This window comes from Trichomycterus rosablanca, chromosome 1 (assembly GCF_030014385.1).
Source record: "Trichomycterus rosablanca isolate fTriRos1 chromosome 1, fTriRos1.hap1, whole genome shotgun sequence".
Lineage (NCBI taxonomy): Eukaryota > Metazoa > Chordata > Actinopteri > Siluriformes > Trichomycteridae > Trichomycterus > Trichomycterus rosablanca.
The window spans coordinates 68,506,083-68,530,842 of NC_085988.1; the positions used below are offsets into that span (position 1 = coordinate 68,506,083).

The following is a 24,760-nucleotide window of genomic DNA, read 5'->3' on the forward strand; positions in this document are numbered from 1 at the left end:
CCTGGTCATAATCTATTAGTGGAAATGTGAATGTTCATTCCAGAGGCTTAATCCTTATCCTGCAGTTGCCCAAGATAACGATGGGTTCACAAAAAATTTAATTTAAAGTTTTAAACAGATAGTATTTTACTACTAATAATTATGATAATCACATGCACTGTAATAAAAAGGTTGTTATGTGATAGTGGATAATAGGGTAGACTTTGTTATACCACTATTATACATTTATTTATAAGGTGTTCATTTATAAAAGTATAATTTATTTGCCCAAACATCTGTTAGATGGCTGCATATATGTATAAAATACCTGTAGTCACAAGTTATATATTTATGCTTCACTACACATTATTTACTATAAATTCCCTGTAAATATTCAAAGAGTTCTTTAGCCTTTTATTTACTCTAAAGAATGATAAATACAAATTGACTTATTTTAGTTGCCACTTTATTATGATCATTGTCACAGTAGGTCTCAAGCTTCACAATAAAACCCTGGGCACAAAGCAAGAATTAATGTTGGTCAGTGTGGCAGTTCATCATGGAGTATTACACACTTAAGTTTTTGGCAGGTGGAAAAAAAAACATTTCATTTTGAGAAGGGCCAAATTGTGATGGTCAGAGCATCTCCAAAACTGCAGCTCTACTGTGGTGTTCCTGAACTGCAGTGGGAATCTAGCAAAATCTATCAAAAGTGGTCCATGAAAAAAACAGTGGTAAAACCGGCGACAGGGTCATGGGTGGCCAAGGCTCATTGATGCATGTGGGGAGCGAAAGCTGGCCCGTGTGCTCCGATCCAACAGACGAGCTACTGTAGCTCAAATTGCTAAAAAAAAGTTAATGCTGGTTCTGATAGAAAGGTGTACAAGTGCATCGCAGTTTGTTGCGTATGGGGCTGCATAGCCGCAGACCTGCCAGGGCGCCCATGCTGACCCCTGTCCATCACCAAAAGCGCCAATAATAGGCACGTGCATCGGAACTGGACCACGGAGCAATGGAAACAGGTGGCCTGGTCTAATGAATCACGTTTTCTTTTACATCACGTGTGTGGTCGGGTACGTGTGCGTCGCTTACCTTAGAAAGGTGGCCATAATGTTATGCCTGATCGGTGTATATAAATAGTATGATTTATATGATATATATTATTATGTATGTATATATTACAAATTACATTTTTTAAATATGGAAATCAGGTCTTTAGTCCATGATTTTCTTCAGACCAACAATTCAAGGCATGTGTTTAGTCACTGATTCTCTTTTTTTTTTACCTTGACTGCAAAAGTGTTTATTAAGCAATGCTTTTTAGTTTTGTTAAAATATTTTTTTTAAATGGCAATCCATGCTCCGGGGACGTGGACAATATTTTTTGCTTAGTTGTTGAGTTATATATTTATGTATTGCTTAATATCTTGCTGGCAGGTGTAGCAGAGAGTTTACAGCATCACTGACAGTCTTGTTGAATTAAAAGTGAGAATACTGAACATTGGTGGCAGTCAAAACAATGAGTCTTATTAAAACACGAAATACATCGTTTTATATATTTATAAAACAGACTTAAATTAGCTATGTGTTGACAGTAATCGTCCCCAGCGCGACCCTGACCAGGATAAAGCAGCGGTTAAACAGACAATAAATGAATAAATAAACGAACGTATTACGTGTTGACAAAAGGCACGGATAGTTTAATCTTAATTCTGTATAACTGGTTGTGATTAGAGCTCTGGACACTAGATGGCGCTCTGACCGTGTCACTAATCACACAGGCTTTATGTTGAAATGCTCTGCAGCTCCGACTCTTTCTCGCCGGGCGTGGTGGCGCGCGCCTGTAATCCAAGCTACTGGGAGGCTTAGGCTGGCGGAGTGTTTGAGCTCAGGGGTTCTGGGCTGCAGTGGACTATGTCGATCAGGTGTCCGCACTAAGTTCGGTATCGATATGGTGCTCCCGAGGGAGCTCAGGACTACCAGGTCGTCTAAGGAGGGGTGAACCGGTCCAGGTCGGAAACGGAGCAGGTCAAAGCCCCCGTGCCGATCAGTAGTGGGATCGCGCCTGTGAATAGTCGCTGCAGAGCAGCCTGAACAATACAGCGCCACTCAGCCTTTTCATTTCTGTTTATTTAACATACACATTTATTACTGCAAAAATATTATAGAATAGGTTTAATGAAACCAGTAGAAAAAACGTTAATGATTGTTTTAGTTTGTTTTTTTTCCATTTTTTATTGAAATGTTGTTTTATACATTGTTCAAATCTTGGTGTGTTTTTATTGATATGATTTGACGGTTTGTATCAACATCACTGCATATTTATTAACTAACGAATATATATACATACATACATTTTTTAAAGAAAGTGTCACTTTGCAGTGTAAATACCTTATGTACCTTATGTATTTCACGTGAATTTATCAGAAGCGCTGCACTGCCTTCTATTGAAAACAGTTTGAAATTACAACATTATATGTTATATGGAGTAGTCACAGCCAGCGGGAGGCGCTGTTTATACAGACACAACACTACACTATACACAACTATAGCCGTGAAATAGCAGAAGCATGTTTTATATTATTAGGATTCAGTGTTGCCAACTTAGCGACTTTGTCGCTATATTTAGCGACCCCTCTAGCGACTTTTTTTTTTTTTTAAAGCGACTAGCGACAAAGCTAGCGACTTTTTCTGGTGTCATTGGAGACTTTTGGCGACTCAGACGTGAAAGCTTATATCGTTCTGCAGTTACTGTCCTCAGCGAGCAGCGGGTTCTGCCGTTGTTCTGTTGATTTATCCTAGTCCCCAGTGATTTGTCTTACCGAGCATGCGCACATCTGTTTTGGATAATTCTTTCTGTGCTACCTTTGCCTAATTTATTTCTGCTAGCGGTTAGTAATGTATGGTTTTAGTTTAAATTCCTTTAAAACCTTAATGTTTAAGTGTATGTAATGTCGTTATTATGTGACTTATTTTTTATTCTATTTCAGAACTATGCAAGGTGCTCAAATTAGCTATACTTGATTGCATACAGCTGAATAACAGTTGTTTATCTAATGCTATTTGTTAACGTTTTATTGAACCACGTTTATACATGCGTTCAGTGATTTTAGAGCGTTTTTCATACATCTAGAAAAGCCAATCATTTTTAAATAACCATCTGCGACCTTAACAATACAACAACACAAAATGCTTTCTTAGCAGTTCATCTGGTACAGTAAAGGTTGTGTCTAATAAAGTGAATTACAGAGTGAATATGTTGAGCATTTATTACCTTATCTTGTACTTAGCTGTTTGTATATGTAAAACAATTTTTGTTGCTTTTCCCTTGTCAGTTCTGTTCTAATTATTTGTTCCTTATTCCATGTTTTTTGTAGCTATAGATAAGATCTGTTCTAGATAAGAAGCAGTTCTACCATTGGCTACCAAACAAAACAAAACAAAAAAATCAAGGTTCTGGAGTGGCCGAGTCAAAGTCCTGATTGAGATGCAAGAACACAGTGATATTAAATCTTAGTATTTGGTTACATTTATACGAGTTCTATAATCTTTATTAGTAACATTAATAAGTTTATAAGGAAAATGAAAACTTATATTACTTAAATGAAATAAACCAAAATTAAAATGATGTATTTTGATTATAAATAAATGAACGTAATGACACATAACTGTTCAATAAATGAAAAAAAGACACATAACTGTTGTTATAATGACACTGGTTATTGTTGGTGTAGCGGAAATTGCATTCCTTGTGTTGACATTTTTCTGTGAACGTTTAAGCGTTAAGAGATTTGCACCAATAGGGAGGTTTTTTATTACTTCGGCCAGCCAATAGGAATTGCGCTTTTATCATGGCCCTTAGTGGAGTAAAATGTGGGTTAGCTAAGGTGCGCTGAAGTCCTGTGTGAGGAAGAAGGCGGACATGGCGGAATTTCTGGACGACCCTTCTGTACTGACTAAAGATAAGCTGAAAAGCGCACTGTTAGCGAACAACGTGGCTTTACCAAACGGAGACCAAAGAAAGGGCGTATATGTGGATCTTTATCTAAAAAACCTCACCTCTCAGAACAAGAAGAGCGCCAGTGTAGAAACCTTCTCCAGCGATGAAGAACTAGCGGCCACTACCACTACCACTACCACCACCACCTCCTCCTCCACCAGCAAAAACCGCTCCGCCAGGGTGAGAGCATTAACTCATGCTTTGCTTTATGATGTGGTGAAGTTTTTCGTGAGTTAAGATTGCAGTGCACATAAAAGGAAGTAGAAATAGACAAGTTAAATCAGTTTCCTCATCTGGATAAGGGTTAAGCACCACTTGAACTTAACTTGAACCAAACCAGCTAGCTGCGGTACTTTTACACTTAGACTGTAACAATGATATAATCAAATCCGCAACCTTAACACAACCACATGTGCTTAGAAAGAGTTTTAAACGATTCAGTTTACTCAGCTGTACAAACTCACAATAACATTTGTACTTTACAAACCTCTTAAAGAAAAGATCAATGTTTCTAAACCTAAAGTTGCTTAAATAAGCCCGGGATCCAAGAGATGTTTTTTAAACAGTGATCAGGCAGCATGTTTGGTCAGTGGTAGTGATTCGGAGTGAACAGCTGGCAGCTGGGTAGACTGGATGGGGAATAATTTCACCATAATAAATATAAAGTATTGGATGCAATAATGAGCCTGGGGATAAATCTAGTCTATGCTAGTCCCCCATGCTCCCCACAGATCTCTCATGCAATATAATTTTCCACACTCAAAAAAAAATCTTACATCTCTAAACTTTTTACAAATGAAAAAATTGAAAATTTGTGTAATGTATGGTAGGGTGTACCTTTTAAAATTGCATTGCGTTATGGAATAACTGGACTAATTAATCACTCTTTTCCAGCTTTCATCTTATTTTTTCCTCTTCAGATTTTTTGTGATTTGGATTCAGCTTTTTTATTTTATTGTCTGTAGTGTCACTGCCAGGTTACCACTGTGCTCTTGCACAAGGCCCTTAACCCTTATTTGCTTATATTGTATACTCTCACAATTGTAAGTCGTTTTGGATAAAAGCATGCTAAACAGTGGCGGCTCCTGCCAAATCTCTCAGGGGGGGCAATTGTTGCGTTGATGGCCAAGGTGACCCATTCAATGGGTAAATTAAAGCTTAAATAATGAACATCTTAAGTCATCTGTCAGTTTGCCCTCACAAATGACTTTGAACATGGAGAGAGACCAGCTTTACCATTAATCATAAAATGAAGTAAAGCCTTCACACTAACAATTTAATTCAGTCTTCATCAGATAGCATTTTATTTTAGGTGCTAGCTGCTCCAACTAGGGTTGCCAACTGTCAGAACTGGAAATAAGGAACACCCTGGGCTGGTGGGTTGGCGGAGGGCATAGGGGGGTGGGGGTGGCAGGTGTTTACCTGAGCGGGAGCGGGGGGTAGGCGGTTAGGGTTGCACCTATAAAAAAATATAACAGGTCATACACAGTTTATTTAGGCTGTTTAACATTTATTATTTTCATTCTTTATAATAATACATCTGAACCATATTTTAGGCAAAACAACATAAAGAACATCATGTAACATTTTCTCTCAATAGTGTAAACAAAATTTTTACATAATCCATCTTCACACTGACATGCAGCCTCGGTTCTGGACTGCGTTGCTTAGGGGGCAGTGAGAGAAGTGCCGGCCCTGCTTGTGTTTCTTTACTTTCGCCCTACACACGTCGTTACTAAGACTAAAAGTGAACACTACTTACAATAACCAAACCCCTTTTTATTCCCACGGTAGCAGCAGTTTTCTTCTGTTTCATACACATCGTCTCAGTCTAATCTGCAGCATTTCTCTCCCATTGATAAAAATACGGAACACCATGTTTAGTTTCCAAATAAGGAACGATTACGTGTGACGCAGGCACGTAAGTGCATGCCCCCTCGGAAGTCATTCAAAATGCATTGCCCCAAAAGGGGCGGTACCGTACGGAACACAACTCCACGCTGATTGGATGACGATATTCAGAGGCAAGACAGACTGTCCAGAACAGTCACAGCTAGTTTAACACTGGTTTAATGTGATAGAAAAATATCTTCCCTTTCGCCTTTTGGTGGTGCGTCGCCCGATCGCCCTAATGAACGAGCCGCCCCGATGCTAAATACAGCAAACTTTAACTCACTCTCCTACAACTGTAAGAAAAACTGGTGTATGCACACTGAGGGTGGGTCTCATTTAAATTTCACTTCAAATCAAACTTCAGTGGTTGAAAATTAATATGAATCACATTAACGAACAGCAACATCCCTAGTCCCATCAAAATATAAAGCAGAGCTTAGGATGTAGTGAACATGACAGTAAGATAAATATATAGATGTCATCAGCATGTCCAGGTCAGCAAGTCCACATTCAGGACAAGCACAGTTTGTGCATGAATTATCTGCAGTTCTAAAATAAATCAAACCATTAGCTGTTGCCAATGAATTCAAATGACCTGAAAGCATTAACAAGCAACACATTTTTCATAAATTAAGCATCTCAGGATAAGTAAAGTAATTGAGTCTTCAAATTGTTTTTCAGTTTGTTTGTTGGATAAAAAAGAGGCATGTCTTAGGGTTTACACTTTTAAGGGGTCATACAAGATAATTACTTTTCACTCTATAAGATTTTTAAAAAAGTGGTCCAGTTAAATATGATGCACTGTGTGATACATGTACATTTACATTTTTGGCATTTAGCAGACACTTTTATCCAAAGCAACTTACAGTTGTGACAGTATACAATCAAAGCAATTGAGGGTTAAGGGCCTTGCGCAAGGGCCCAACAGCTGCAACCTGGCAGAGGTGAGGCTTGAACCAGCAACCTTCTGATTACTAGTCCAGTACCTTAACCACTAGGCTACAACTGCTCTGTACTAAAAATGCTTTTTAAAATTGTCCTGAGTAAATTGACCTTTGTTGTCATTTTAATGCTTTCTCATCCTGTCGATGCAGTTTTAACTTGGTTTGCTAATGCTGTTTGTACGGGTTTGATCTCCATTGATGTGACTTACTGTTGAGTGTTTCTTTATACCATGTAAAACAAGTTTTGTTACTGATGCTTTGCAGTTTGCCTCATGGTGCTATAAAATCTTGTTTTCTAAAGCACTTTCTGCTTTAAACTGATATATGCTTTTTAAATTGACCTAATACCATTTACATGTTCCTCTCTGTTCATTGCATTCATATAGAGGCATGGTAACCAAAGATGACTGCGTCAGTATAAGTATACTTGGGATTTTAATATTAAATCTGAAATGGGGGGAGGGTTAAGATTACTGCTGTACACACAGAATTCTTATGAATGTTTACTTTTTTACAGTCAGTGTGAGTACAGTTGGTTTTATTTTCTTTGGACAAAAAAAAAAGAAATCTGGAGTCTTGTATAATTTCTTGCATAGAATTTTAAAGAATAAGCATTTATCTTCATCTTTGGCTTGTAAGCTTAGCAAGTCTATGAATAGAAGTAATGCTACATTTGTTTTCTTTCTGTGTGCTCAGGAATCTAAAGATTTTAAGGCTGTTTTTTTTCTGGGTTTGGTCCCTGTAATAGGGAAATATTTGCTTGAGAGGAAGAATTCGGCCATTGGCTGCCAGATGTCTGTGCATTTTTTGGCCACTTTTCCAGCTGTTTCCCATGGTTTCAGAATGTGATGTTCAGTAATGTAATGCTCAGGTGTCCACATACTTTGATTATATATATATATATATGAGAGAGAGAGAGAGAGTCACTTTTATTTGTATAGCGCTTTTTACAATAGACATTGCCTCAAAGCAACTTTACAGAATTCAGTGGTTTCTCCATATTGAACAAGTGGTTTTTCCATATTGAACACAAAATATCACTTTATTATTCAACCCTCTGAATAAAATCCCAGTGTAAGAGCTCACATTTACAAATCAGTTGATTTTTCTAGCACACTTGATGCAATGAAACAAGGGCTTCATTAGTTCTATCAGGTGTGCTTGAGATAAAACAAATATATGGACATTTGACTACATGTTAAAAAATATGGCTCACATCAAGAGAGTTGTCCAAAAAGTTAGAGAAAAAGAGAAGATATGAAGAAGACAGGATATAATTACCTTGCACAAACAAGAAAAAGGATACAAACGATAGCAAAGGCAATGGATGTTCCTAGAGATACAGTTGGAGGCATTGTTTGCAAGTGAGTTCAAAGGTAAAGGAACGCTGGCTACACTACCTGGACATGGTAGAAAGAGAAAGCTATCAACAGCTGCCATCAGATTCCTGTAGGGCCTTTGGATCAGAGGTATGTAGAGAGGAGGAAGAATGAAGCATACGCTGATAGAACACCCTGCCTAGAGTTAAACATGGCAGTGGCCCAATGATGCTCTGGGGCTGCTTTGCTTCCTCTGGCACTAGGAGTTTGTAGCGAAATGGATTTAATAAAGTATCAGGATATCCTAGGAGAAAATGTCATGCCTTCTTTGAGGATGCAGAAGCTTAAGCATCATGCGTCCTTCCAACAGGACAGTGATCCCAAGCATACCTTGAAGTCCTGGAAGATTGGAGTTACCTTTACAGTCGCCTGACTTGAACCTTATAGAAAATCTTTGCTTGCTGTACCACCCTTCTTCAACCCACCAAACACTAGAATATTTGTTTGGTGGGTTAAAGACCACTAGAACACTTATTTGTTATTAGTTGTGTTGAGCATCTTGTTTGATTGGTTTTTGCAAACAGTTGAAAATAATAAACATCATTTGCATTGGGGGTTAAATAATTTTGATTGCAACTGTAGATATTTTTCATTTAAACTCAAACGTGTGTATAATTGGTGGGTTCTTCAACCCACCAATATTGCTTGTATGTATAAATATTCTTTATCTATGTTTAATGAGACCTTGAAAATGTTTAATTCGACATATTTCTATCTGCAGAAAGTGACCAGAAAAACAGACGGGCATGGGCTGGAAGAAATTGATGTGACTGAACTAAGCAATGAAGGCCTAAAGGACCTGCTCTTAAAGTATGGTGTTAATCCTGGACCCATTGTAGGTCAGTCAACTCATTATTTATTATTTAAATTATAAATTTTCTAACAGGTAAAAGTTTTTTTTAATTGCATTTAAATATAAAAATCTGCAGATTGTGCAATTCTGTGTTTTTAAATGCATGTGAGCAATTAAGGATTTTTTGCTACACTATATAGCATGTGGACACATAAACATCAATTAATTTGACATCATTTCAAAACCATGGGCCTAAGTATAGTTTTGGCCCCTTCTTTGCAGATGTCACAGCCTACTCTATTTGGGAAGGCTTTTCACAATAATTTAAAGTGTGTCTGGGAATTTGTGCCCATGAGGTAGAAACATCTGTGAGGTCAGGCATTGATGCAGGACAAAAAGGTTTGACCCACAGCTGATGTTCTGATTTCATCCTAGGGTGTTGAGTAGCGTTGTGGTCTGGACTTTTAACAAGTGAAGTTACTTTACATCAAACTCAATAAACCATGTTTTATTAATCTCGCTTTGTGCACTGGGGCACGAGGTCAAGTTAAACTTGAGCATGAAAGGACCTTCTTCAAACTGTTGCCACAAAGTTGTTAGCATAAAATAAATTTTGTCTTTGTAGCATCCACTCGTAAACTGTATGAGAAGAAGCTGCAGAGGTTGCTGGACCAGGGTTCTCCTGAGACAGTTGTCCTTGTCACTGAGACTGTTGAAACTCGGAGTGCTGACTCAGACCAGTATAGTGATAAAGAGGAAGGTAACATGGATCTCACCTTTTTTGTTTTAATTTACCTCTAATGCAAATATATCCACTTCAATTTTGTAATGTCCTTTAAGTACACTTATAAATGTGACAAAAGTATGTATTTTGAAGCAGAAACATTTTATTATAAAAGCAGTATATTCAGACATATATTCAAATTATTATTTTTTATTAATTTGTAGCTGTTGGGGTACAATGATTTTTTTAAATTTCTGATTTGATTAGTGAAACACTTAGAGTTAAAATAATAAGATTACATACACACATTGAGACTTTTATTTATGCCCTCCACAGACGCCAGTTAACAAAAAATAGGTTTAGCAAGTTGTTTTGGATATTTCTGTTGCACATAACAGACATTTTTAACAAATGTTTACAAACAGATAATTTCACTTATAATTAACTATATCAAAATTCCAGTGTGTCAGAAGTCTACATACATCAAGTTTACTGTGTCTTTAAATAACTTGGAATATTCCAAAAATAATGATTATGGCTTTAGAAGGTAGTTAATTGGCGGTGTACGTCATGCAGTATTATATGTCTACTGTATAACCTCATGGAATTAAAAAATAATGGGCTAAATTTGAACCAGAATGCTGCAAAAAGTTAAATTATTTCTTACCATAGAAATGTTAAAGCTGTATTTGTCAAGAACAGGTTTAAAATAATATATCAATCTGTTAATTTGTGGTTTTTATTTTAGGGTATTTTTGGTTATAAGTATATATGGTCAAAAGGCATGTAAATTTAAAGTGAAAATAAGTAAACAGAAAGTAAACAAGGGGTTGAACTTGGAACTGAATGGCATACATGTAAAAATATCATTGTCTTTTGTCTGTAAGTAACTTTGAGCATTATTAATCAGATACAGCAGTAGTCCCAGAACTAGAACTTGAGCCTGAGCCAGAACCAGAGCCTGTCCCTGTGGTGGAGTGGCCAATAAGGAGCAGAGGAAAAACACCAGTAACTACCAGAACACGCAGCACTCAACATATGGTAAGGAGAAAAACAGTTTGTTACATCTGTGTCAAAAGAAAAATCTGTAATTAATAGAACATCCATATATGACAGGCATAAAATGTGACTTCATGCCTTTCACATACTTAAACAGTAATGTTTAAACATGCTTTTTGTCAAAAGCAATTAAAATATAATGAAGTGGCATTTAGGGCTGTCGCGGTGAAAGAATTTCCCCTTGCGGTATTCAGCGTGGCTCAACACCGCGGTATGTGGTAATATCGCCAATTTTTGTTTTGTTTTTGAAAATTACTTAATTTATCTGGATTTTAGAGCTATATAAACAAGCTTTATTGTTAGGCTACGATTCAGTATATTATTGCTTTATAATGACAAAGATGAGACAGCTTTAAGACAAATCTTTAAGACAAAGATGCGTTTCTTTTCTCTATTAAAAAAAAGGTTTAAATTTAGCTTCTAGCCTAGGCTAGATATACACTGTGAAATGAAAAAAAGTGTTTAGGCTAAATATTTTAAATGCACATCTAATCAAAATATGATAAAAAAAAAATAGAATAAAGAATAAAGTTTGTAAGACCTTAAACCTGCGTTATCATGCGCGCTAGAAAAACCAACTTGTTCACCTGATGTGGTTTAGAGAGGATCTGAGTGGGGTAGCGATGTTCCCGACGGCACTAAAACTCTCTCTGATGGTGCTCGTTGCACTAATACACGTATACTGTACCTGCATGCGACTTCAGAGAGCAGAGGAAATCTAGCCTGGTTGTCGCGCCACTATTAACCATCTATTTAGTAGGTATAATTAACATAACAATATATACTACTTTTTAAGTTATTTATTCGTTTCAATACATTTTTATTTAACGAAAAAATACATTTAAATCATTCCAGCAAGCCAGCAAGAGAATATTTGCAGGCTGCAATACCATATTAACCGTCATTAAGTGTTTTAGTTCGCCAAGGCTTTTTTAAGGTTTGAATATAGTCTAAATTACAGGTATTTTATTGAGTGTGACCTCAATTTGATCATTAATAAACTTGCCTATAATTAATGTTGCCATTGTTTCCATTTTAAAACACAAAGCCTGACACTCGGCAGCAACGGATGCGAACAGGTGGCAGGAAAATGACGCTCTTAGCTCATTTTCATTATGAAAATGTTATGGTGTTGCGGTTGCTTGGCATGCCCTGCGGTTGGCTGATCTATACCGCGGTATTTCAAAATTGCGGTTAGCGTGACAGCCCTAGTTGCATTTAGGTTATTAGTTAAGGAGTTAAGATTTGAAGGCACACACTGCAAGCGTAGCACTACATTTTGTGCTTAAATCATGGACTGTAAATTACAATTTTACATTTGAACTTATACGAAAGTCTGTCTCAAACGCTTTCAGTTGCACTTTTTGTGTACACTACATAGCATAAAATAATAGTGTGCGTTTAAGTAAGATGACAGTTAAAATCAAGCGTGAGTTTTAATCTACAACATTGCTCTGATTGTGTGGCCTATATAGCAAAGTGTAATATGCATTTTACACATGGAACGGGCGGCACGGTGGTTAAGTGGGTAGCACTGTCGCCTCACAGCAAGAAGGTCCTGGGTTCGATCCCCAGGTGGGGCGGTCCGGGTCATTTCTGTGTGGAGTTTGCATGTTCTCCCCGTGTCTGCGTGGGTTTACTCTCACAGTCCAAAGACATGCAAGTGAGGTAAATTGGAGATACTAAATTGTCCATGACTGTGTTTGATATAACCTTGTGAACTGATGAACCTTGTGTAATGAGTAACTACCGTTCCTGTCATGAGTGTAACCAAAGTGTAAAAGATGACATTAAAATAAACAAACAAACAACACATGGAACAACATGACACACATTGCGGTTGTTTACTGCCATACTAATACCTTGGTTTTAGGTAAACCATTATATAATTACACTTTCTGAACCTTTTATATTGTAAAAGAGATCTTTAATTCTTATACGATGTATTTGATTTTTTGTTGTTGTTTGTAGCATGTGTCGAGCAGCTGGGACAGTCAGTTTGGACTAACTTTTGCACTTAATATGTTACTGCCTCAGTGATTGTGATCGATCTGTTCTGAAATTGGAATAACTCTAAATCAGTAATGATAAATATGTTGGTGTTGTGAGCAGCACTCACCTTTCCGCTTTTTAAACCCTCAGCACAGGAACAAAGTAACTCAACCATAATTTGTATCTCATATTTATCAAAATGTTTATCATTTTTAGTAGAAAACATGACACCTGGAACTATTGTTTGGTTCTGATATATGTGATGTGATATACTAAAGGAAGATGAGGATGAACAGGAAGAAGATTTTCGAGCCCTCAGTGTTCAGAGAAAATCGAGGTCTTCTCGTAGACTGGATCAACCTTTTCCTGCTACTGATGAACCCGTAACATCACATGTTGTCTTTACATTATTTTGTGCACTGGGTTGGTGTTTAGGAAGGATTAAATATGTAACTTTATAAAGGGCTGGTGGTGGTTTTGAATAGGTTTTAATTTGCGGTGTCTCTACACTTTTGAAAATACAACTTGTCACATAGGAACTGGGACACATTTTAGGTTTACACTTTAAGGGCTACATAAACACTTTTTCTGGTATTTGCTCTTGTATGTTTTTAGGACTTCTCTAAGCTTTCAGCATCTGAGATGCTGGCCCCTTCTAAGGAGAAAAAACTTTTGGTATGTTGATACAAAAACCAAACAAACTTTGGACTGTATTAATGTGTAGGTCTTTGATTCATTAATGTATCTAAGTAAAACCTGATGTTTCCCTGACAAAGGCTATACCCAAAGAGCCAAAGCCTCTTTTGGCAGATGAGGTCCCAGCATCCTTTTCTGTAACTGAGAGCAGCTCATCTAAGTCTCCCAAATATCCAATAGCTACAGTCCGCCCGGCTTTGGATGAGATGCCTGAAGCCATTTCAGTTGACAAGGTGCAGAGTTATTGTTTATCTTTTTCTAATTAGGTGTGGCAAACCAGTACAAAGACCAGTTCTTATTTTACACGATATGGGAAACAATTTACCAGTCTGAAAATATGTTTTAGTGAGTAATTTATTGTTTGACAAACCTTTTTAGATTTATGAGAAAATCCATCTCTCTATGAAGAGTAGGAGTTCCCAACGTACCCCATCTTCTTTTCAGCATGTCAAAAAGGTATTTGATTAAAATGCAACAAGCAATAGTGGTGATAATTCTTTTAAAGAGATTGCTACTTTGTAAAGAGGTCAAATGAAACTGAAATATTTGATCTTGTATGTCGGTATAGTACTGTCCAACTTAAACCTTTTAGGAGAAAACACTGCAGAACAAAAAGAAAAATCTATCTTTATACTTTATATACTGTTTAAAATAAAACAATGCAATATTTGCTGTTAGTAATTAAGAATATTTTAAACATTGTAAACCTTTATTTTACTACTTTTTATATAAATTAATATTAACCATTATATTTATACTAAAACTGCAACAGGAGAATTGACTAATGCTATTTTTAAAGGCTCTTCAGAAGCTCCCGTTTTAAAAGTTCAACTCATAATGTATGTTGAATTGGTTAAGAGACTCAATATGGATGCCTAGAAAAATAGACAAAGTAGACTCTCACTAGTTTAAGTGTTAAGGAGCATATTCACTCAGCTTGTATTTATATATAATTTTGATTAGCTGTTGCAGTCCTAACCTAATCATATTACATATTTAAAAAATTATGTCTAAACCCCTCTAAGATCATTAAGTTCTGCTTGCATCAGACAGTTTATCATTCTATTAATAAAATAATGTTAGTGGTTCATTGATCATACATTTTTAAAGTTAATTCCTATTTTTCCAGCCAAATTTGCCAAAACATAAAAAATAAGCTTACAGTTACATTACAATTTATTTAACTTCATTTTATGTTACAGACTGCATAATTGACATGCTTTTTATCCATCTACTAATATTTCAGTTATAAAATAACAAAATAAGCAAACTACATGCATGAATTATAAAAATGTAAATAAGTTCTTAATTTTAAAGTTCTGACTAGGCATTTTCATTATTAATGGAAATTGCAACCTCATTCTTTTATGGGTTTGGTGCTGACTTTTTATAAACTTTTGCTTCTCTAAAGATCAGTGGAAGTAGTACCGCTGCTCATTTCCCTGTAGCACCCAATGAAGAGCCACAGAGTTTCCTCAAAAGTACTGCTCTGCTTGAGGTGATTTAATCATGTACATTCTTACGGTTTGGTCCTAGTGGAACACTGTCTGTTTTTATTGTTATTTCAACTTTGAATTTATAATTTTTTTTTTTTTGGTGAAAAGGGTTCTGGCTATTTTTCTTACTAAATAGGTAATTTATTAAGTAATGTATTTGATATAATTCCTCTACCAAAGGAATCTAAATCCAAGACATCATCCAAGCTCATGAAGCAATCTGTGCAGCCATGTTCCACTTCACCACAGCTGTCCAAAGATCTGATTCACACGATGTGCCGCCTCTCACCTTCTCCATTCAGTCAGGGCAAAGAATCTCCCAACTCTACCTTTCTGGTGGATTCTCCCTACCATCCAATGCAAGATCTGCCTGTCACCAAGAGCTTGTCTGAGGTGTGCAGCAGTAATCCAATTTCAGGTTTTTTTTTTTTGGTTACACACATCTTGTAAATAGCTGTGGTTACTTTTGTTAGTTCACATGGTTTGGTGGTTAAATTGTTGAGGAAGATGCTCTTTCCATTCTGTTGACAACTTTTTATTACACCAAATTAGGAATGCTCAGGTTCTACTGCAGCTTTATCATGGGGAAAACAAACCAAAATCCAACGATTTCTTTCTCCGATTACCCATGTTCGTGGCCAGGATGACGCCTTCATAGAGGAGAGACGAAATGGACTGGTAAAGCCATGGGCAGTAGGTGGCACAGTCACAAAAGGTGTATGGTGAAATGTCTCAGCACATGTAAATTGGGGTTTAAGGTTGTTTCGTAGTATTTCCACACTGGGCGCAAACTATCTTTGGTGCATTAGTAGGGCAAGCTTTATGTGGATTTTTTTAAATACTGGGATTAATAATGATTGAATATCAGTAGCTGCCTAACTCCATCATGCAAATGTTCTCAGCCTATTGATTGCTGCACCCCCCACACATACATATTTAGCATAGCTCTACTTCTGTACCCTAATATTTTGCTACTTTATCTGTTTTAACTGCAGATTGAGAAGTTAACAGCTGTTGAGCAGACCCCAAAAACACCACAAAAAGATGTGCTGAAAGAAATGTTTCTTAATGAGACCCCCAGCACTCCCACTGGAATCAGGTAAGTTGTTGAATACTGAGGATTGTGTAGTACAGACATACAGGGGTTGGACAAAATAACTGAAACACCTGTCATTTTAGTGTGGGAGGTTTCATGGCTAAATTGGACCAGTCTGGTGGCCAATCTTCATTAATTGCACATTGCACCAGTAAGAGCAGAGTGTGAAGGTTCAATTAGCAGGGTAAGAGCACAGTTTTGCTCAAAATATTGCAATGCACACAACATTATGTGTGACATACCAGAGTTCAAAAGAGGACAAATTGTTGGTGCACGTCTTGCTGGCGCATCTGTGACCAAGACAGCAAGTCTTTGTGATGTATCAAGAGCCACGGTATCCAGGGTAATGTCAGCATACCACCAAGAAGGACAAACCACATTCAACAGGATTAACTGTGGACGCAAGAGGAAGCTGTCTGAAAGGGATGTTCGGGTGCTAACCCGGATTGTATCCAAAAAACATAAAATCACGGCAGAATTAAATGTGCACCTCAACTCTCCTGTTTCCACCAGAACTGTCCGTCGGGAGCTCCACAGGGTCAATATACACGGTCGGGCTGCTATAGCCAAACCTTTGGTCACTCGTGCCAATGCCAAACGTCGGTTTCAATGGTGCAAGGAGCGCAAATCTTGGGCTGTGGACAATGTGAAACATGTATTGTTCTCTGATGAGTCCACCTTTACTGTTTTCCCCACATCCGGGAGAGTTATGGTGTGGAGAAGCCCCAAAGAAGCGTACCACCCAGACTGTTGCATGCCCAGAGTGAAGAATGGGGGTGGATCAGTGATGGTTTGGGCTGCCATATCATGGCATTACCTTGGCCCAATACTTGTGTTAGATGGGCGCGTCACTGCCAAGGACTACCGAACCATTCTGGAGGACCATGTGCATCCAATGGCGGTGCCGTGTATCAGGATGACAATGCACCAATACACACAGCAGACTGGTGAAAGATTGGTTTGATGAACATGAAAGTGAAGTTGAACATCTCCCATGGCCTGCACAGTCACCAGATCTAAATATTATTGAGCCACTTTGGGGTGTTTTGGAGAAGCGAGTCAGGAAACGTTTTCCTCCACCAGCATCACGTAGTGACCTGGCCACTATCCTGCAAGAAGAATGGCTAAAAAAATGACCACTGTGCAGGACTTGTATATGTCATTTCCAAGACGAATTGATGCTGTATTGGCCGCAAAAGGAGGCCCTACACCATACTAATAAATTATTGTGGTCTAAAACCAGGTGTTTCAGTTATTTTGTCCAACCCCTGTATGTATATGGCTGGGCCACTTAAGAACATACAAAGACTTGCCTCAAAGCCACTCTAATTTTGTTTTGGCTAAATGCTTGGGTCATTGTTGTGCATTCTGGGGGTTTTCTTCATGGATTAATCTCTCAGTTTTTACCAGTCTCCTTTTCCCCCCCTATAGCTGCCACCACCATGTTTCACCATAGGATAATATTAGCCAGGTGATGTGCAGTGCCTGTATTTTGAAAGACATAATGTTTGCTGTTCATATCAGACAAGAATGTCTTTTTTTTTTTTCCTTTTTGCAAGTCCTTTACCTCTTGTTTACTAAACTCCAAGTGGGCTATAATCTACCTTTTACTTAACAGTGGCTTCGATCTTGCCACAGTGATCTGATGGTTATCTGTCCAACAGCTTCTCCTATCTCTACACAGGACATTTGAATTTCATGTAGAATGATTGTTGGTTTTCTTTCTTACTTCCATGACTAAGGCCCTTTTTCCGCTCTTCTATTTTAAATATATTGAGGTCACAGTGGTCTTGGGAACACTCAAAGCCTTAGATATTGTTGTAAATCCTTGCCCTGATCCATGCCTTGACGCTATTTGGTCATGGAAATCAGCATACAGTTTCTTGGACTTCATGGCTTGGTTTTTGTCATGACAAAATGTGCCCTTTCAATGTACTGTATATACAATCAATTAAAATTGTATCAGGTGGAATCCACTTAAGTCCTAGACACATTTAAATAATTATTAAGGCCAACATGATGCATCTGATCATAATGGAGTTAGACAGCAAAGTATTGAAATTTTTTATCAAGTGATGCCACTTTATCATAATTAATTAATTGTAGATTAATCACCCATAACAGTTATATTCATGAAAAATTAAATCCACAATAGTCAAGGGGTCTGAATACTTTATGAATCACGCACACACAGTGTGGGACAGAAATGTCATTTATGTTAGTACTGTTTAAACAGTTTTGTTTTTTGATTATTAGTAACTTTTTATTTTCTCTTTAACCATCATAATTCTTTGTTTTTTGCCTCAGTGCCACACGTCGGCCGCCGATTAAAGGAGCAGCTGGACGGCCTTTCAGTGACGAGTGGTTGGACAATCTTCGCCTGCGCCACACCGAGGTCAAACATACAAGCTCATCTTATACAGAGTCTCAATCTGTCCCTCGAATCAATGCTGTTCCCCTTTTAGCCAGTAAACCTGCAGCACCCCCAAATGTTCCGGTCAAAACCAGGCGCCACCTGCCAGTGTGGGTACAGCTGCTGCTCTTAAGTGCAGTCGCAGGCTTTCTGTTTTTTGTCTACCAGGCCATGGAAAGTAATGAATTGAGCCCATTTGTAGGATCAGACAGCAGCAGAGCATTAGACAGTGGCAGCAAATGAACCTCCTACCTCTTGCTTCACCAGCCTCAGATACCCAGCCATTGACTTTTCTTCCCCTTGTATTGAATTTTTTTTTTTTTTCACCGTTGCTTTTTGTTTTCCCTTGTATTTCTAACTGACCTTATTCAGACTGAGGACAGCTGGCCATCAAGATATTAAGAAATAAACATTTTGCAGGCTCATGTGAATGAGTGTTACTCTGTGTACAGTTCTGAATATATTCACAAATGCTATTTTTTGAGAAGACATGTTTTGGGCTCTTTTTGATGCTAGGTATATTTGATAGGATAAGTACCTTCTGATTTAAAGTGTAATTAAGGGTAAACCTGTCTGTGTACAGGTTTTATGATTGTAATAAAGGCATACTAATGAATCAGGATTTATGGACTTTTTATATATTTCCTAAAGAGCAACCTTAAACTAAGCCAATCTTTCTAGCTCAGTAATCTTACATTGCCATGTACCGAACAAGTCTTATCATGACTTCTTTCATTTATTTTCACATGTAACTTTAAATTAACACTGTACCTTCCTGTAATATTAACATATGTCAGTTGTTTGACATGCAGTTATACATTATGAATTACTTTTATTTATCTATAATGGCAGTAGTTGTGTTGATATTTTCTAATGATGGATTTTCATTAGAAAATATTAACATTGGCCTTTATGTAGAGAACTCAAGTACTTAAATAGCCATTTTAAATATTTTCATACTTTGTTTACGGATCATAAGCAAAACCAAATCATTCAGTGTTGCAATTTTTTTGAATTTTCACTAATCCTATCGGTTTCAAAATAAAATATGTTGTTGCTATTTGATTATTTGATTTATGGTGTTATAATTAAATAAACTTTAAATTTAATCCAGTGTGGGTTGGTCGCTTGTACACTGATTTCTGTTTTTCAGCTTCATGCATTTAAAATTTCAACATATTCACAGTTCTTACTGTATTTGTGTTTATTGTGAATGATTTTATTTTAAATGAAATGTATATTTAGTATATGTAGTATATTTGCTTATATTTATCTTAAAAACATTAGGTAGATTGACACAATTCTGTGGGTGATTCCTCAGTAAAATAGTTTAGTAGGCTCTGGTCACACAATGACTAATGATCTGAATAGTAGTGTAATGATGAAACTCACCTACCATTATTTGATATATTTTCAAATCATGTCAAAGTGCAAAGTATCAAGGTCCTGCAACATGGATTCAAACTTTGACAGCCTGTGCAGTTTATCTACTAGGTTTGGCACTAGTGTCTTAGTTGACACTTTATCAGCAATAACAATTGCAGATTTTGAGGTTCATATTTCAAAGGACCAGACTAGAAAAATGTAATTACAATTTGCTGATGTGGTGTTAAGTGTATTGATGAAGTGGCTGATGGTAAACCTTGTGTTTTATGACTTTTGCAGGACTGATTGCAAATGCAGACCCTTCTACAATTATTGGCTCACCTGGTAAAGATAAATAAAAAGAGTGATGAGGAAAAACTAGCTTAATCTTACACTGAAAAAGGATAAAACACGCTAGCACACCAGAGCTGACATTTTGAACTCGTCGGTTCGAATCTCAGCTCTGCCATCTGGCTGGGCTGGGTGTCTACATGAACAACGATTGGTGGTTGTTCATTCACGGTGGGAGCCGGATAGGGACCTCATAACTGATGCAATTACGACCTCTGCTGGCTTATTGATGGCGCCTGCAGAGAGTCGAGGAATTAATGCTTTCATCAGGGTGTGTCTCTGTACACCAAGCAGATCCGCAAATGAACTACAGTTGTGTGTGTGTGTGAGTGTGTGTGTGAGTGAGTGAGTGGAGGCCTTTTTCTCAGCAAGCCTTTCAAGTAATCTGTCAGCATGAAGGAGTAAGTATTGGAGACTTGGTGACCTCAAGATGCTAATTGGTGCCTGGACTGTCCCCTTAGTTTACGTATTGCAGCAGCAGAGGCAGGAGATCCTGTTTGACCTGGACCACGTCCAACTGTTGTCCAGGTCAGCAACTCTGCTGAGATTCAAACTTAAGAATGACTTGTGTGTCACCTACACTGATCAGCCATAACATTAAAACCACCTTATGGTTTCTACACTCACTGTCCATTTTATCAGCTCCACTTACCATATAGAAGCACTTTGTAGTTCTACATTTACTGACTGTAGTCCATCTGTTTCTCTACATATCTTTTTAACCTGCTTTCACCCTGTTCTTCAATGGTCAGGACCCCCACAGGACCACCACAGAGCAGATATTATTTAGGTGGTGGATGATTCTCAGCACTGCAATGACATTGGTGGTGGTGTGTTAGTGTGTGTTGTGCTGGTATGAGTGGATCAGACACAGCAGGGCTGCTGGAGTTTTTAAATACCATGTGCACTCTCACTGTCCACTCTATTAGACACTCCTACCTAGTTGGTCCACCTTGTAGATGTAAAGTCAGAGACGATCGCTCATCTATTGCTGCTGTTTGAGTTGGTCATCTTCTAGACCTTCATCAGTGGTCACAGGATGCTGCCCATGGAGCGCTGTTGGCTTGATATTTTTGGTTGGTGGACTATTCTCAGTCCAGCAGTGACAGTGAGGTGTATAAAAACTCCATCAGCGCTGCTGTGTCTGATCCACTCATACCAATACAACACACACTAACACACCACCACCATGTCAGTGTCACTGCAGTGCTGAGAATCATCCACCACCCAAATAATACCTACTCTGTGGTGGTCCTGACCAATGAAGAACAGGGTGAAAGCTCGCTAAAAAAGTATACCGAGAAACAGATGGACTACAGTCAGTAATTGTTTGTTTATTAGGATTTTAACGTCATGTTTTTACACTTTGGTTACATTCATGACAGGAATGGTAGTTACTCATTACACAAGGTTAATCAGTTCACAAGGTTATATCGAACACGGTCATGGACAATTTAGTGTCTCCAATTCACCTCACTTGCATGTCTTTGGACTGTGGGAGAAACCGGAGCACCCGGAGGAAACCCACGCGGACACGGGGAGAACATGCAAACTCCACACAGAAAGGACCCGGACCGCCCCACCTGGGGATCGAACCCAAGACCTTGCTGTGAGGCGACAGTACCACCCACTTAGCCACCGTGCCGCCCGTCAGTAATTGTAGAACTACAAAGTGCTTCAATATGGTAAGTGGAGCTGATAAAATGGACAGTAAGTGTAGAAACAAGAAGGTGGTCATAATGTTATGCCTGATCTGTGTGTATATATACACTAACAAAACAGTTAAATATAAAATAAAAGATGCTTTAGCTATGAAAGAATTATTGAAAAATTATTGAAAAATGTGTGTCTACCCAGTTTCAAGATTGAGGACTGTGGTATGTGAAAGCACTGAGCAATACAGAGAAATGGAGGCTACATTTTGCCAGGAATAAATAGTTCTAATCTTCTTATGTCCCCTTGTGTCATGGACAACTTAAGCAGGGTCAAGTTTAGGGCATTATCACTGACCAGCAGCATGTATGAAACCACATGTTATTTACTTTACAGTTGCTAAGCAGTCAGTCAGTAAAGGTAAGAGAAATGAGAAAATAATAGATTTTGGAGTTGGCTGGCAGACCTTAGGGAATGATGAGTAGGGTGGAAGACCAAACCAAGGGTGGATATAATACCTGAAAGTTAAACTTGAGTAAACTTGAGTCTCTGATATTAAGTATTAATAGTAGAAGAATGTATGTATGTACATACATTTTCTTTCTTCCCAAGATCATGATTACAATTACCTGTTGACAGCACATGTTTGAAATCACATAATTATTTAGTTGTTGTTTTTTTACCTCATTATTAGCACTAAATTGTCCAGTCCCAACTTTTTTGGAATGTGTTGTAGGCCTGAAATGCATGTACAGTGTATCACAAAAGTGAGTACACCCCTCACATTTCTGCAGATATTTAAGTATATCTTTTCATGGGACAACACTGACAAAATGACACTTTGACACAATGAAAAGTAGTCTGTGTGCAGCTTATATAACAGTGTAAATTTATTCTTCCCTCAAAATAACTCAAAATACAGCCATTAATGTCTAAACCACCGGCAACAAAAGTGAGTACACCCCTTAGTGAAAGTTCCTGAAGTGTCAATATTTTGTGTGGCCACCATTATTTCCCAGAACTGCCTTAACTCTCCTGGGCATGGAGTTTACCAGAGCTTCACAGGTTGCCACTGGAATGCTTTTCCACTCCTCCATCACGGAGCTGGCGGATATTCGAGACTTTGCACTCCTCCACCTTCCGCTTGAGGATGCCCCAAAGATGTTCTATTGGGTTTAGGTCTGGAGACATGCTTGGCCAGTCCATCACCTTTACCCTCAGCCTCTTCAATAAAGCAGTGGTCGTCTTAGAGGTGTGTTTGGGGTCATTATCATGCTGGAACACTGCCCTGCGACCCAGTTTCCGGAGGGAGGGGATCATGCTCTGCTTCAGTATTTCACAGTACATATTGGAGTTCATGTGTCCCTCAATGAAATGTTACTCCCCAACACCTGCTGCACTCATGCAGCCCCAGACCATGGCATTCCCACCACCATGCTTGACTGTAGGCATGACACACTTATCTTTGTACTCCTCACCTGATTGCCGCCACACATGCTTGAGACCATCTGAACCAAACAAATTAATCTTGGTCTCATCAGACCATAGGACATGGTTCCAGTAATTCATGTCCTTTGTTGACATGTCTTCAGCAAACTGTTTGCGGGCTTTCTTGTGTAGAGACTTCAGAAGAGGCTTCCTTCTGGGGTGACAACCATGCAGACCAATTTGATGTAGTGTGCGGCGTATGGTCTGAGCACTGACAGGCTGACCCCCCACCTTTTTAATCTCTGCAGCAATGCTGACAGCACTCCTGTGCCTATCTTTCAAAGACAGCAGTTGGATGTGACGCTGAGCACGTGCACTCAGCTTCTTTGGACGACCAACGCGAGGTCTGTTCTGAGTGGACCCTGCTCTTTTAAAACGCTGGATGATCTTGGCCACTGTGCTGCAGCTCAGTTTCAGGGTGTTGGCAATCTTCTTGTAGCCTTGGCCATCTTCATGTAGCGCAACAATTCGTCTTTTAAGATCCTCAGAGAGTTCTTTGCCATGAGGTGCCATGTTGGAACTTTCAGTGACCAGTATGAGAGAGTGTGAGAGCTGTACTACTAAATTGAACACACCTGCTCCCTATGCACACCTGAGACCTAGTAACACTAACGAGTCACATGACATTTTGGAGGGAAAATGACAAGCAGTGCTCAATTTGGACATTTAGGGGTGTAGTCTCTTAGGGGTGTACTCACTTTTGTTGCCGGTGGTTTAGACATTAATGGCTGTATATTGAGTTATTTTGAGGGAAGAATATATATAAGCTGCACACAGACTACTTTTCATTGTGTCACAGTGTCATTTTGTCAGTGTTGTCCCATGAAAAGATATACTTAAATAGCTGCAGAAATGTGAGGGGTGTACTCACTTTTGTGATACACTGTATGTGTATATTAACAGTTGAAACAAAGTTGACCAGACAAAATATGAAATATCTTGGGTTTATTTCTGCAATAGAATTAGAGTCAATGTAAATGTAAAACACTGTCTTTTTTATTTGCATTTTCTATAGTGTCCCAACTTTTTTCTGATTTTGGTTGTACATATAAGTCAGATATATCCCAATAACCTATAATTACTGAATTTTGGCAGAATTAATTGAAGATGTGAATTGTTCCCAAATACTTACATATATTTCCTCTGCCAGTGTAATACAGAAGTTACCTGAAGAAATATTTGTTTGCAGGTGAGTTTTTGAAAATAATGTCTTCAAGAGTTTCGCACTGAATTACTTCCAACAAAAATTACTGTTACATTTTGCACTGATCAGCCATAACATTAAAACCACCTCCTTGTTCCTACACTCACTGTCCATTTTATCAGCTCCACTTACCATGTAGAAGCACTTTGTTGTTCTACAATTACTGACTGTAGTCCATCTGTTTCTCTACATACTTTTTTTTTGCCTGCTTTCACCCTGTTCTTCAATGGTCAGG

The 24,760-nt window shown here is 38.1% G+C and overlaps 1 protein-coding gene across 3 annotated transcripts; it reads left to right on the top strand.

The window, feature by feature from the left end:
* Positions 1–3,855: 3,855 nt before the first annotated feature.
* tmpoa (thymopoietin a) lies at positions 3,856–19,080 on the top strand. 3 transcript variants are annotated; one of them, XM_062995684.1, is made up of 10 exons: positions 3,856–4,159; positions 8,917–9,034; positions 9,614–9,748; positions 10,623–10,753; positions 13,379–13,438; positions 13,540–13,692; positions 13,838–13,915; positions 14,871–14,957; positions 15,136–15,348; positions 15,508–16,040. In XM_062995684.1, exons 1-10 carry the CDS (start codon positions 3,902–3,904, stop codon positions 15,679–15,681), a joined length of 1,407 nt encoding a protein of 468 aa, XP_062851754.1. In that variant the 5' UTR covers positions 3,856–3,901; the 3' UTR covers positions 15,682–16,040. The 3 variants fall into 3 exon arrangements, with proteins under 3 accessions (XP_062851754.1, XP_062851764.1, XP_062851772.1); XM_062995694.1 differs by lacking the exons at positions 14,871–14,957; positions 15,136–15,348 and adding an exon at positions 18,359–19,080 and having other exon boundaries at positions 3,857–4,159; positions 15,951–16,054; XM_062995702.1 differs by lacking the exons at positions 13,379–13,438; positions 13,540–13,692; positions 13,838–13,915; positions 14,871–14,957; positions 15,136–15,348 and adding an exon at positions 18,359–19,080 and having other exon boundaries at positions 3,859–4,159; positions 15,951–16,054.
* Positions 19,081–24,760: the final 5,680 nt, after the last annotated feature.